Here is a 13,687-nt window from a genome sequence, read left to right as displayed (position 1 = left end):
GTAGAGGCACATAATCCTGGTGGCCTTTTTTTTTACTGTTTATCTTTGAGGCAAAATATGAACAACTGCCTCGTGATATCTTTCCAGAAGTGTAAACCATGAGTTAGAGTAACCTACTGTGCAATGTTTTGGCATTTGATGAGCCGTAACTTGGTTGCAACTGAAAAAATGAGCACTTACATTTCACTATTTTATAAAGCAGATTATTTTTAAGACAGTGTTTACTGCTGCTCTTGCTGTTTTTGCACGTCATCATGATTTTCATTTATTTTAAGCTACCGTGAGTCAAAAACCTTTTGAAGTTACAAGTACCATTTAACTCTGCCTAACAGACCAGCATACATATTGATTATATACTTGACTTGCTTCCATTATTGCATGGTTGAATTATCTGTGTTCATCCTATAATCCCTGAGGGCCTGAGCACAATAACAAACCCTCCTCAGGCTTCTTCAGGACACCTGCATCTTCGTGTTGTTTCTGTCTCTAGACAACTAGATTTGGAAGGAAGAACTGCATTTGTGTCCTATTTACATCTAAAGGCCAGGGGCGTGGACATCACGGATGAGTAGATGACATTTTCCTCAATTTGCACATGATCAAAATAGGCTTTGTGTGCCCTAAAACTTTCCTAAACAGGAAAGATTTGGTCAAATCTTCTATCTGGCTAACAGGTTGATAGTATGTCACATTCCCTTGATAAATTCCAAACGTAGCTGTTGGTTTGATTGTTAAATTTCCACTCAATACAGCGTTTTTCCAAACAAGTTACAGCAGATTTTTTATAAAACTCCAGTGAGGGGTTTTCAACTAGTTATAAAACAGGGTGAGATAAATACCAATATCTCTTTATGAGCTGCAAAAGCAAATTAAACTAACAGCTTTAAAACGGACTGTTTGTTCTGATGTATTTTTAATGTCTAAAACTGCTGCTGGGAAGGTGTCAGTCAAAGTGATTAACTGCAGGCTGACAAAAACAAAAAGTGGTAAGGTACCACTTTGACCACAGCAAAATCAACACAAGCCACATGTTCTTCACGGGAGTTTAAAGTCAATTGAATGAGATTACAATATTATATCCTTTCCAAACATTGGCACACAGTGCCTTGTAGCGTTCTCTAATTGGGTGGTATGAACCTGCCAAGAGACTACCGATGTAACAAAGCCTTTTTGATAAATCTGCTCAGTTTATAACCTGAATTTTAACACAAAGTTTATCATTACTTTATCCAGACTTATAAAACAGAACCCCTCATCTGCTTGTCAGACAGTTAGCACCCTCACAATGCATTCACACAATGTGCAAGAGTACCAGTTTACAAACATTCTGCAGAGGCCTAATGTGTAATGCAAAATTTTTATGTGCAATCACAGAATGTGATAACTGTCAGGATAATATGCATATAAAGTAAGTATGTTTTATTGTTTTTTAATACAGCATCTCCATTTATATTGTATAAAGTTAGATTTTTCTATACAGTGTATTTATAAAAGCGCTGTGAGGAGCTGTCATGGTTTTTTGATTCTGGGGACCCCTCTGGGTGAAATTGGTAATGTTTTTTCTTTGGGACGTGGGCTGAATTTCCCATGAGCACCATCATTTTGAGAACACATAAATGGAACAAAGAGCCTTGTCATACTGTTCTTTGTTCAAGACTACCGTTTGTAGGATGCAGAGGGATGAGATACTAAAAATGAGTATAAATAAATTAACCAATCTTATTGTTGATAATCTCATTTTACTGTGTGGGTCATAAAGAGGCATCTGTATAAGACTGTTAAGAGTACCTGTCCCCTTTCCTACATTTCATCTCCAAAAAAAAAGTGGCACTATTTCAAAATCAGTGTACAATTTTGTTACTTTTGTCACTTTACTATCTTCTACAAGGCTGACTCTAGGAGCAATGTACAGATATTATATTTTACGGGGACAATCCTGTACCTGTAGCAATGGTCTAATAATCTGTCCACATCAAAAATACATTTCCTATAACATAAATTAAATATTTTCCACAAGTAATTTGGAACAGAGTTTCACACATTTACCTCAGATTTTGCAGGATTCAAGAGTTGATTTTCTTATGCTTTTTTATGTCATACCCTCTTGTACACTGGTGTCTTGTTATTGCAGAGAGGTGAGTCAATCTTGTTGTGTATTGACTTGCTGGCTGATGTGATAATTATCCTATAGCTCCCTTTCAGTCAGCCTTCTCATGCAGAATAGATTATAATGTGAGTGTACACCATGTACAGAGATGGAGTTTTTGCGTTGCAGCTCTGACCTATTCACTCCCTGAAAGGAAACTGTGAGCTGAGCACAGCAGGGAGACGTGCAGCATGATAACAACTTCCCCCCTATAGACTCGGAGCCTACACGCGTGAGCAGAGGCGGCTCCTGAAATCCTCAACAGTAAAGAAACATTATCAGACATGCATGTAGCAAAAGTCATTAACCAGCAAATGAAATGCGGAGGATTTTCAGGCCAGAGAGATGCCTCTGCTTAAAGGATTAGAAATCGTGTCTTTCTTATCAGCCCCTCTGGATTATCCCTCCTCTCTTTTATATTTATTTCATTGTGGGCATTTTATTACTGTACTATACTCCTCATTCATTCAGTAATAAATCCTACATCCTCTGATTTATGCTATCATCTCTCATCTCAGGTATCTTAGCTGCAAACACTATGAAGTCAAGACTGTTATATTGTGGTTTAAGGGTATCAAGCAGTTTCAGACAAATCGCTATGAGAAGATTTAAACAGCAGAGTGTTGAGGAGATATTCAGCAAAATGGTGCAAGAAGCTACATTTCTTTGATAGAGATACAATGGGGATCGGCTGTTCTTTTGGGGTGTCTCCAGAGTCAAAGGTGATGCCTTGACAGTCTCCTCTTTTTCTTCCTAACTGACAATAGCTCTAGAGGCAGCATGACCTTTTAACCTCACGATCTGTTCACACAGAAAAAGGCAGAGTGGGAAGCTGGTTTCCTTGTCATAATTTCAAAAGGTCCCATTTCCTTCACAGCAGCGTGCGACTGATGTTCACTTCAATGCGGCGGGCCCTGCATGACACACGCTCAGAATAGATGAAGATTTAAAGACAGGGAAACCATTCACAATGACCTGCTAAAAGTGCTGGGCTGTGAGTTTATCTGATGGATGTCTACCATAGTTTTAGAACTCATGTGCCTGAATGAAGCCAGATTACGGGTTTCATGATGTAAATATGCAGTGCATTATCTTTAAGTCCTGAATTATCCTGAAGAAAGCATGTATTAAAACAAATTATAGCAATACTTTAAATGTAAATTTATATTTAGCCTCAGCATGGAATAAATTATGCATGCAAGCTGCTTATCTCTGCATAGCTTTTAGAATAAATTGCAAACATTATACAGTTTTTACTTTTATTTCAAAACAAAGCCTCTGAAAGGAACTGAGTATACTTAGTAGTATAGTTTATATGCTGGTGGTTTTGTGTCCTTAACCAGTGGTGGACAGTAACAAAGTAAATTTACTTGAGTACAGTACTTAAGTACATTTTTTGAGTATCTTTACTTTACTTGAGTATTATTTTTTGGGGAAACTTATTACTTTTACTCCACTGTATTGTACTTTTTACTCCACTACATTTCTATCAGTGCTCTAGTTACTCACTACTTTAGCTTTGAAGTCAGCTCATGAATTTCCTTCTCTTTTCTGAAATCTGCTCCCTAAGACAGTAAAATGTGTTTGAGTAGTTCTGTTTGTCTCAGTGGTTTAGCCATACCTGTATATCGTGCTTCTCCACGGTTGAACGTGGAGCAAACACAGCAGATTTCACTTAGATCAGTTCATTTAGAGGTGGTAATGATGGCTATGATTCTCCACCTAAACACCCATGGCCATATATTCAGCGCATGTTAGAGGTTTTTGAAATGAAGAATGATAGTATCGTGTGAAATGTTCAGTTTCCCACTCTGCCCAAACATACAAAAATTCACTGTCCAACCTGAGAAAGTGTGTTGAGCTACGTAACATTTGTTTCATTCCAGATAAACATTTCAAACTAAGTTGTCTGTGCTTGGAGTAACTTAGTTGCTGTTTCTATTCCATGGTATAGTTTTTAGAGATTTTAAGTAATGGTTTCCAGATAAACATAATGTAAGTAACTATGTATTCTTGACTGCACTTGTGTATTTTGAAAATACAAAGTTTTGAGATTTTTTAAGAATTAAGTATTTTTAAAAGCAAGTACTTCAGTACTTTAACTCAAATAATAATTTTACTGAACAACTTTCACTTGTATTGGAGTAATATTTGACCTGGAGTATCTATACTTTGACTTAAGTAATGAAGCTGTGTACTTCGTCCATCACTGTCTTTAACAGATCATATAGAAACATCTGTGTTAATTGAAATATGTTAACTGAAACCATAACCAGCTACAAACTCCTCACAGGAGCTTTAATGAGTTGGCAATAGGCAGCACCACACTGGAGAAAGACAATCTGGGGTCATGTGTTTCTCTCAGCTGTTTCTAATCAGGCCTGTTCTTTAAAGCCACACAGCATCACAGGTGTTTACAACCGGGCTGCCTGTAGAACCAGTCCCTTCCTCAGTCTGTCTCTCTGAGCAGTCATGTCAGAAATCAAGATGTGGTCCTTTTGGAGGGCCGTCATGGCCGAGCTCCTGGGTATGACCATGTTTGTCTTCATCGGCCTGTCAGCCGCAATCGGGGGCAAAAACAACACTTACCCAGACCAGGAGCTCAAAGTAGCTTTAGCGTTCGGCCTTGCTGTTGCCACCTTAGCTCAGTGTTTAGGTCACATTAGCGGCGCTCATCTGAATCCTGCCATCAGCCTGGGCATGCTTGCGAACTGCCAGATGAGCGTCCTCAGAGCAGTTTTCTACATGCTCGCTCAGATGTTGGGAGCAGTAGCAGGCAGTGCCATTGTGTACGGTATCGGGCCCAAAACCACGGATTCACTTGGTGTTAACAAGGTAAGATTGAACCCATGTGTGTCCAATTTTCCTGAGTAATGTTCTCATCAATGTAGTACTTGTACTGCTCGGGTTGAGTGGCATTTGGGAAATTGGCTGACTCGTTTTTGTGTGACAAAAAAACAGACACTTCCGACCCCAAGTTTGTGTATTAACTGCAAAGACTTGAATATAACTGCTGTTGCAAATATTTCAGAAACAACCAGTCAGTGCAGATTAATACTAAACATGTTGAAGCATGATCTCCCTTTCTTTCAACAGCATGTGCATTTCATATGGGTGTTGTACTGTTTTTAACTGCATGAAAATGAGGTCATGACTGCAACATTGTACTTAAGTCATGATCAGACTTTTTGTTTGACATCATACTTTGTTTAATTTTTTATTATTTTAAAGCAGTCAGACAAACAAGTATCAAAGCATGATCTCTTTGTGAAGCAGCATAGAACATTTTATTTTAGGTATTTTTGTTTGTTTTTAATGCAAAAGCTGCAAAGTGGAAGTAAAAGAACAACTCATTGTGACCTGATTATCTGCAGAGACAAGTTTAAAAAAAAAAAAAAAAAAAAAAAAAAAGTAGCACAGATATGAACTAAGCGGTTTTCTCTGTATTGCAGCTCAATGGAATCACCCCAGGTCAAGGATTCGTTGTAGAATTCCTGCTCACGCTCCAGCTCGTCCTCTGTGTTCTTGCAGTCACCGACAAAAGACGAGATGTGAATGGATTTGCACCCCTGGCCATCGGACTGTCCGTTGGGCTGGGACACCTTGCCGGAGTGAGAATATATCAAAAACATTTCCTCCCATGTTAATTTGGAAAAAGGTTTCCCCATCGCTCTGGGGTTTGATACAATGGATTGGCATAGGATGAACTGGTTGTAAATCAGGCCTGCATGCAATCTGCTGATGCACAGCCAAAGACGTAAGCAGGGTTTTCCTCTGATGTGCTTTACAGATCAGCTACACAGGATGCGGAATCAACCCAGCTCGATCGTTTGGGCCTGCGGTCATACAGGAGTCTTTTGAAGACCATTGGGTATGGATTTTGACTTTTGAATTCCACATCTTACAGGTTTTCAGACTGCAAAGTAATTCCTTGAAATGTGTTTGCCTGTTAATTTGTTTTTCAGGTGTACTGGGCGGGACCGATGACGGCTGGAGCAGTGGCGACTCTTCTGTATGATGTTCTGCTTGCACCCAGAGATGAGCCTTTCAGAGAACGAACAAGAGTCCTGTTCTGCTGTGGCTCCATACTGGAAAGTGAAATTCGTGAGCCACTCCTTGAGGATGTTAAAGACTGGTAAAAAAAAAAAAAAAAAAAGGAGCCAGTCTGAGTGCAAATTACTCCTTTTATACTGTATTTTTTGTACCCTGTAAAATATATATATTTTTCAAAATAAGCAGTTCCATCTTCTTGAGTGCTCAAATGTGTGATCTGGAAATTTGTGTTGCACTTACTTTATTTCCTGTGTCATCTCTTCTCTCCTCCCCTCTTCACACACAAAAACCTCTCCACTATAAATACTGCAGACAGACAAATACATATTGGTTTAACACAGCAGACACGTTTTGAGGCAGACATGACAGAAATTAAAACTGGGGTGTTTTGGAGGGCTGTGTCTGCAGAGTTTTTTGGCATGTTACTCTTCATTTTCATCGGTTTATCTTCCATCGTTGGAAACCCTGTGAGTCCTGCTCAGGAGCTTAAGGTCTCGTTGGCTTTCGCTCTGGCCATTGCAACTTTGGCTCAGAGTCTGGGGCACGTCAGTGGAGCACACTTGAACCCTGCGGTGACTCTCGGCCTGCTGGTCTGCTGCCAGATCAGTGCCCTTAGATGCATTTTCTACATTCTGGCTCAGATGCTCGGGGCGGTTGCAGCTAGTGCAATTGTGTACAGCTTTAAGAACAGTGGATCTATTGGTGTCAACCAGGTAAGAGGTCAAACTTGTGACCTTTGACATTTATATATATATATAATTCTAATTCAGCTATGGTTGTTTATTCTCTTGCAGCTCAATGTGCCTCTAGGACAAGGCTTCATCATCGAGTTCCTTGCCACCCTTCAGCTCGTCCTGTGTGTGATAGCGGTGACTGATAAGCGACGCAGGGATGTTACAGGCTCTGCGCCGCTGGCCATCGGGCTGTCTGTGGGACTTGGCCACTTAGCTGCTGTAAGTGAATCACATTACTATAAATCTGTGGCAGCATCTGACGGCAGTTGTGGCAAGACCAACAGCGTCTTAAATGATAGCAGGAGACTAATGTGTTGAGGAGAGGCGTAAAACGAGCAAAGATGAGATTAGAGGATGGACAGAGGCATTATCAATACATAATGCTTTTCAGTAAACAACAGCATACGGTAGATTTCACAGTAAGGGTCTATCAAAGACCACTCTTCCTCTTTACTGATACACCCTTCCTCTTTGGTACGGTTAAAACCTTTTCCATCATGCTTTGTCACATTATTTTGCAGCTTGTCAGGCTGATTAGCCAGCAGTTCAGGAAACTGTTTTAGCAAGTCACAATTGCAACAACAACTGCACCAGAGCTGAAGTAAACTGTATATTACAAGTAAGTTTTTAGAAGTCAGTGGGTGTATTTTCTAGCATACAAATGTGAAACTGCCTTTAATGATAGAGCAAGAATTATCTTATGAAAGACAGCCAGAGAAACTGGTTTCAAAATCACCAAAAACATGTTAAATTTTCACTCCTGGTGACTTTATTATTTTATTTATGATTCATACCCACAAACCAAGTGTAATAATTTTATATTTCAATCATTGTAATGCCAATGCTGAATGTGTCATTCTCAGCTCACTTATATCTTTACATATTTTTATATTATACATATTTATAAGTAGCTGTGAAGGTACTGAATACGGTCATCACTGCAGCAGTCACTCCACCATGTCATTATGGTACATACTGTGTGTGTGTGGGTTTAGCAACCTGGTGCAATTTTCTCTTTTCCCTGTGCAATAACTTATCTATGCATACATAGGAATTATACATAGTGTATATGATGAATTAATTTTTTTTTTTTACTTTTAATATTATTATTTTTAAGTCAAAGTACATTGTTGTATCTCCCGGTCCCTTGATGTAAGCTGCTGGAACAAAAGAATTTCCTACAATAGGGGATCAATAAAGTATGTCTAATCTTATCTTAAATACATAAAAACTCACAACCAGGCTCTTGCCATTATGAATAGATTAAAAAAAACTTTTGAGAAGTATAACACTGTTTAAAACGGCTTTAATATGATCAGTCAAAAAAGCTGAGTGAACACATTTTGCATGTTAAATTTGCTGCTTTTGACTGTACTGTGATTTTGCTTTGTGACTAAAGGAAATGGACAGCACCAGTCCAGTCGCAGTGGTCCAACAATTCACTTGAAGTCTTTACAAAGTTGCATGTTCCTTTTACAGTCTTGAACATTGTATTCTGCTTTTTCTCCCAAGCTTTGCAGATAAAATCTGCTCCTCTTCTAAAGCTGTCTCAAGTTTTCATGATCATTCAGCCAGGAGAAATCAGTCTGTCATATTTAATAACTGCTTTTGCAATTACAGATCAGCTTCACTGGATGTGGCATTAATCCCGCTCGCTCGTTTGGACCTGCCTTGATACGAAGTGTCATGAAGAACCACTGGGTAATATCAGCAAACACTTAAACACTTTAGAATCTCCTCTCAGTTTATATATTATTTTAGACAAACACAGCTGACCTCTGCTTTCTTCCAGGTGTACTGGCTGGCTCCCATGTGTGGTGGCATAGCTGCAGCTCTTCTCTACGATTTCCTTCTGTACCCACGAACAAACAACCTAAGAACTCGCAGAAACGTCCTGCTTTATGGTACAGAAGATGGATTAGATGGATCCGAGTTAACTGGGGGAGGAAATGTTAGCCCAGAGCCGAGTCAGTGGCCAAAACAATAATAGATATGCAACTTTTTTTTAACTTTTCTGTCAGTCATGGAATCTTAAAAGCCCCTGTTAGGGCCTTTCAGTATGTCAATTTTGGTGCCCCCTGTGGACAAATTGATGCCTTTTGTGGTTGCTGATGTCCTGTACATGTCAAAGTGCTTTTTAATAGATAAAAAAAAACTAACATATTGCTGTCTTTAAGTTAGACACGATTTCAATCTGAATTTGGGTGCAGAGATAGAAACAGAAGAGACAGGAGTTAAGAAAAAATGTATCAATTAAATCTGCATCATGTGCTTAGATAGTTTCCAAAAACGGAAAAGGAAGGGAAATTTTTTTATATTTCCGAGTAGGGCTGGAGAAGAATAAGTCAAACACAATGGAGCTCAACCACAATGAAGTTTTACCACATGGCAAGAATCTTGTTTTTTTTTATTTATTTTTTTCAATTATACTGCTGCCAAAAAACTATCCAGGAAGTGACGGCAGTGACTACAGTGCATGTAGCTAAAGTGATGTCCACAACAATATCCAGAGGTGCCCGGTTATTATTCCTAATTGGCAGGAAGTCAATGAACATATGATATTTAGAGTTGGCATCCCTTTAAGAAGAAACGATGTATATGGGTGACAATTTGATTGGTGGAATATTAATGATAATAAACTTGAATATATTTCTCTAAAAGCGAGCAAAAATCCTTTTAATTTTTTTTTTATAATACTTCCCACCAACTATTGATGAATGGATGAAAATAATCTGAATGTGACTTATGAGTGAAACACAATGTAAGCTCTTAGTGTCTTGCATCTGTTAGCTTGCTCTTTATTTTAACCTCCCTTCACACACACACCTCTTTTCCTTCCGCTAAGGTGAAAGTTTCTGATATTCAGTTGTTAATAATTCAAGCTAATGTTACTTGTACTGTAATGTGATGAAGGAAATACTTTTCCTTTTTTGATAGGGCTGTTCTCATGTTAACAAGGCTTTAAGATGAAAATGTATCTGAAAGAGCTGAAATGTAATAAAATTAATCTTATGTGCTGAAATGTTTTTTTTATTTTAAATGTCTTGGTTAAAATAGTAATAGGTGAAATACTGAATGCAAGGAGATTACTTTTCCTGAAATAAAATGATTTAAAAAAAAAATATTAACCTGCCTTCTTTTGACAGTAGAATGCACCAATCATCAAGAACCTTTGGCTTGAAAAAGTGACTTTTTTTTTTTAGCCTGTCTATCACTTTGCTGACACTTACCCTGCACCAGCAGTTTCAGATGTAAGAAATACTTATATAGAGAAAGTCTAGCCAGTCTTTATGCTGGTGGTTTTGTTTGCTTTTGCGGCTCATAAAGAGGCTACAATAAAAAGAAATCAGCCTGTTTTCCGACCTGCTAAAAACTCATCACAGGAGTTCAAAATGACAAAATAATAAAATGAGATTTTACAGATTTTCTTTTTCCAATGAGTATTGTACGTAATGTTTTACTGTGACTATATTAGATAAAGACTTTTCAACCAGTTTCAGCATTCTTCATCTCACACATTATACCAACTGTCAAAGTTAGGAACAGACATAATTTTCTCTACATTGTTTATTAATCAGAATAACACAATGTATCTTTACATCTGCTTGACCTTGACATGAGTGTATTTATAATGCATCACTTCACAGTACAGTATAATTTTATTGGAGGTGTTTGGCGACAGTCCCAAAATCTCTCTGTAGTGCAACAACACAAGGATGTGGATCAGGTAATTGCACATAAAAGCATTTCATAAGAAAAAGCACGATGAGACAAGATGTAGCCATCACGGAGATTTCCTGTTTGGCTGTGTCACAAGAATGTCCTTTCTCCATCTACGCACACTGCCCCCTCTCACATCCCGTTTTATGGCTTATGGGTATTTGATGATACACACACACACACATACACTGGGCTAATCATTGAATAACCATTGAGTGACTTTAAACTCTCACAACCCAGCATTTCTCAACAGACACCCCGTGGTCTGAGGGCAGAGCAGCCAAGGTCTTTAAGTAGATGTGAGTGATTGTTGGCTTAAGAACCAATCAGGGGCAGGGTAAGCGCTCTGGTTGGTTGCACATCCCCTCGTGGAGCGGTCCCATTATTCTGCTCTGTGTGAGATGATCATTAACGAAATGTCTCTGTCCCAATTTATAATTTTACAATGTCCTGGGAGAGAGTGTAGGTGTACATTTTGTTTTATTGACACGTCCACGCTCTACTTATCACCCCACAGATCTGCAAGGAGTTGGAAAATCACTGATACAAAACACAAACTTAATGCAACAAGTTTGTGCAGAGGAAAGAGACTTTAAGTTCCTGCATTAATCTTTGCATGTCCTATTAAGTTGCTCTGGCTACATCAGAACAAAACACTGATCTATATTCAGTATAGAGATCATATTATCATTAATTTTTCACCCATTAGGGAGGAATATTGCTCTGGTGTATGTCCCCACAGCTCTGTCTGTTTGCAGCCTCATAAACCTACTTTGTCTCTGGATTCATCAATGGAGGAGAGTGCTGTTGATGGCTTTATCTCCCTTATATGACATGACACTTCTTCACATGCTTTTTTATGGTGGAATTTCGGGCCGGTCATGTGACGGCGGCCAATCTAAAAATCTCTTTCCTTTGTGTGCATAACCTCCGAGGTCAGGGCATTGTGTTTAGCCTCTTGTTTTGAAGTTTTTCCTCAACAACATGAACAATGCTCTTTTTGTTGCCCCTCAGTCAGTTTGTCTGCAACTGTCCTTCATCAAATGATTTGGCTCCCATGTTGAGCTTGGATATTCCCTGGCCTTGGCATGAGAAAGTGTTCTGTGAACCTCTCGTTTTATTTACCCAGACATAATAAACTACTGGGAAAGAAGGCCCGACTAGTTTGAAACTAAACTCAATATTTACAGTAAACCATAAAACCAGCATTGTGGACTATAGATCTAGCAAACAACCTGGACACCCTCAACAGCTTCTCAGAATTAAACAACTGTATTTTGTCTTAACTTGTAGCTAATTTAAGCAACAGAGAGAGAGATGAAACTGTGGATTTGTTCATGTGTGTAGTTTGGATGTTTCAAGTTTGACAGCTCACACTACGGAAAAATGATAGGCTTGAATAACAGGTCGATACAAGCAGCAGCCTCCAGTGTTGAGAAAAGCGCAAGAGCTAAAAGCTGCAGTTCCTCAAGTATCCAATTGGGGCTGGCTTCCCAAGCCAAGGAAACCCCTTCAACATCCATGTTGAAATGCGAAATGTTCAGTCCCATACAAAAAAGCGTTTTTGTCCGAAAACTGAATGTCTTTATTTTTGCACGCTGTACAGGAGATCATTTTACATAACTCATCTTTTTTTATTTAGATAAGCCTAAGAGTTATGCATAGGTTTGTATGATTAGAGACATTGCTGATTTGACTCACAGGTGATTGAGGCATTGTAGCTGCTAGTCAGGAGGCTAAAAACGGGCCTCAGCTCCACCTTTAGGTTAACCAAAGGTTCACGTTCTGGTAGGTTGTTGCATTTCCAATATGGTAACCACCATTGATTGGCTTCAAATTTACTCTTCAGACACCAACATATGGGAAACACAGCATTATGTACAAGCTTGAATGCAGTGTGAAATAATACATTAGAAAATATGGACGTGGTCTCGTTGACATCATATCTATCCCTATACATTCACAGATATACAAACACCCGAAGAGATCACTCCAAATCAGCATCTCTTTGTGCAAACAATATTCTATCTGGTGAGTTAGTTATTTGGTGATCACCGACTGCTTGAATTTTTATGTCAAGAGCAGCACAACATAACCCAACACAATGTAAAAGACTGGTAGAGGGCACACCAAGGTGTAATTGAAAATCTGTTTCATTCCACTGAGAACTGATTTCTGAACTTTAACTATGTTAAAATATTGTGTTGATTGCTAGAGAACAGGATCATGTTGCGGTCTGTAAAGAACTGCATCTTTTTGTTATCTTAACCAGTTGTCCTTTTCTGCAAATAATAGACCTAAGTGAGAATATTTCATTCAGGTGTTGGGAGAAATGTTGGACACAATAAAACAGAAGGTTCATTTTTATCCAACACAAACCAATGAATAGTAACAGCAAAACAGGTGAAAACATATTTTTGCAGAGGTCTTTGGAACAGTAAACTCATCCAACTCTTAAAAACATCAATACATTTGATTCAGAAAAGATTTTGATGAACCAAAGCAGTTCCTAATTTTTTAACAAAATCAACTAATCGCCATCCAACCTGCTCCTGTAAATACTTTAGAATGAATCAAATGTGAATCAAAGAAAATAGTCCCCAACAGAAGCACTATTTGTTTGAGTAATATTTGCTGTAAGCTAAAGTTAACCTTTTTAAGCAAGAAATGAAGAGAGTGAGTAACACATTGTTGGATTTATTAAAGGGGGCATTGGTCAAAAACGAAAATATATATTAATACCTACATCCAAAGGGACATATAGCATCAGAACTGACGTGTAGTGGCGTCTCTCATTTGAGGACTATCTGCCTTTAACATTTAACATTAACCTTACCCCCCCCCCCCCCCCCCCCCCCCCCCCATTTAGCTTTCTTCACCCTGTCTCCACACTCTGACTGATGCAGGGCTCTTATCTACAACCTCCGCACCATGCTCACTCCCTCTCTGTTTTTCATCAGTTTTTGGCAAAGATTCAATAAACGCTGTGTCAGACAAAGAGGCTGTGGGGGGTTTCGGGGGGTGGAGCACAGCT

At 38.8% G+C, this 13,687-nt stretch overlaps 2 protein-coding genes across 2 annotated transcripts; both read left to right on the top strand.

Moving 5' to 3' along the window:
• The first annotated feature begins 4,554 nt into the window (after positions 1-4,554).
• Positions 4,555-6,302, top strand: LOC117826503 (aquaporin-1-like). Its single transcript, XM_034702602.1, has 4 exons — positions 4,555-4,981; positions 5,599-5,757; positions 5,937-6,017; positions 6,112-6,302. The coding sequence occupies exons 1-4, from the start codon at positions 4,619-4,621 to the stop codon at positions 6,283-6,285; spliced, it is 777 nt and encodes a 258-aa protein (XP_034558493.1). The 5' UTR covers positions 4,555-4,618; the 3' UTR covers positions 6,286-6,302.
• Positions 6,303-6,313: 11 nt separating this feature from the next.
• LOC117826502 (aquaporin-1-like) lies at positions 6,314-9,593 on the top strand. The gene is made up of 4 exons (XM_034702601.1): positions 6,314-6,912; positions 6,994-7,152; positions 8,554-8,634; positions 8,726-9,593. Exons 1-4 carry the CDS (start codon positions 6,562-6,564, stop codon positions 8,918-8,920), a joined length of 786 nt encoding a protein of 261 aa, XP_034558492.1. The 5' UTR covers positions 6,314-6,561; the 3' UTR covers positions 8,921-9,593.
• The last annotated feature ends 4,094 nt before the right edge of the window (positions 9,594-13,687 follow it).

This window comes from Notolabrus celidotus, chromosome 15 (genome assembly GCF_009762535.1).
Source record: "Notolabrus celidotus isolate fNotCel1 chromosome 15, fNotCel1.pri, whole genome shotgun sequence".
Taxonomy (NCBI): domain Eukaryota; kingdom Metazoa; phylum Chordata; class Actinopteri; order Labriformes; family Labridae; genus Notolabrus; species Notolabrus celidotus.
The sequence above is the reverse complement of the archived record's forward strand: the minus strand, read 5'-3'. Positions and strand labels throughout refer to the sequence as shown.